Source organism: Morone saxatilis, unplaced genomic scaffold (assembly GCF_004916995.1).
Source record: "Morone saxatilis isolate NCDOM2014 unplaced genomic scaffold, NCSU_SB_2.0 Contig20, whole genome shotgun sequence".
Lineage (NCBI taxonomy): Eukaryota > Metazoa > Chordata > Actinopteri > Moronidae > Morone > Morone saxatilis.
In genome coordinates, this window is record NW_023339763.1 from 203,300 (window position 1) to 203,531 (window position 232).

General features: G+C 47.0%; 1 protein-coding gene across 1 annotated transcript in view; it reads right to left on the reverse strand.

Moving 5' to 3' along the window:
• The window catches only part of LOC118331677 (olfactory receptor 1500-like), a 970-nt gene continuing 738 nt past the window's right edge, over positions 1–232 (reverse strand). The window contains 1 exon segment of the mRNA XM_035666744.1: positions 1–232. This exon segment is cut by the window's right edge and continues 134 nt beyond it. Coding sequence (XP_035522637.1) covers positions 1–232 — 232 coding nt within the window.

The following is a 232-nucleotide window of genomic DNA, read 5'->3' on the forward strand; positions in this document are numbered from 1 at the left end:
TCATCTGAAACACAGTTTCAGTCGACAGCCGAGATGGTACATGAGTTTGGGTCTGATGGTCTGGTCTCTGATGCCATAGATGAGAGCGCTCAGACATCTGGGGAGTAGAACAGTACATACATAAAGAATACTGTTGATCCGCACCATTTCTATTCTGCCAACAAGTTTAGAGATGGCAGTAACCAGAGGACTCTGAATAGCTGAGGACAGACTGAGACCCAGCTGCACCAGA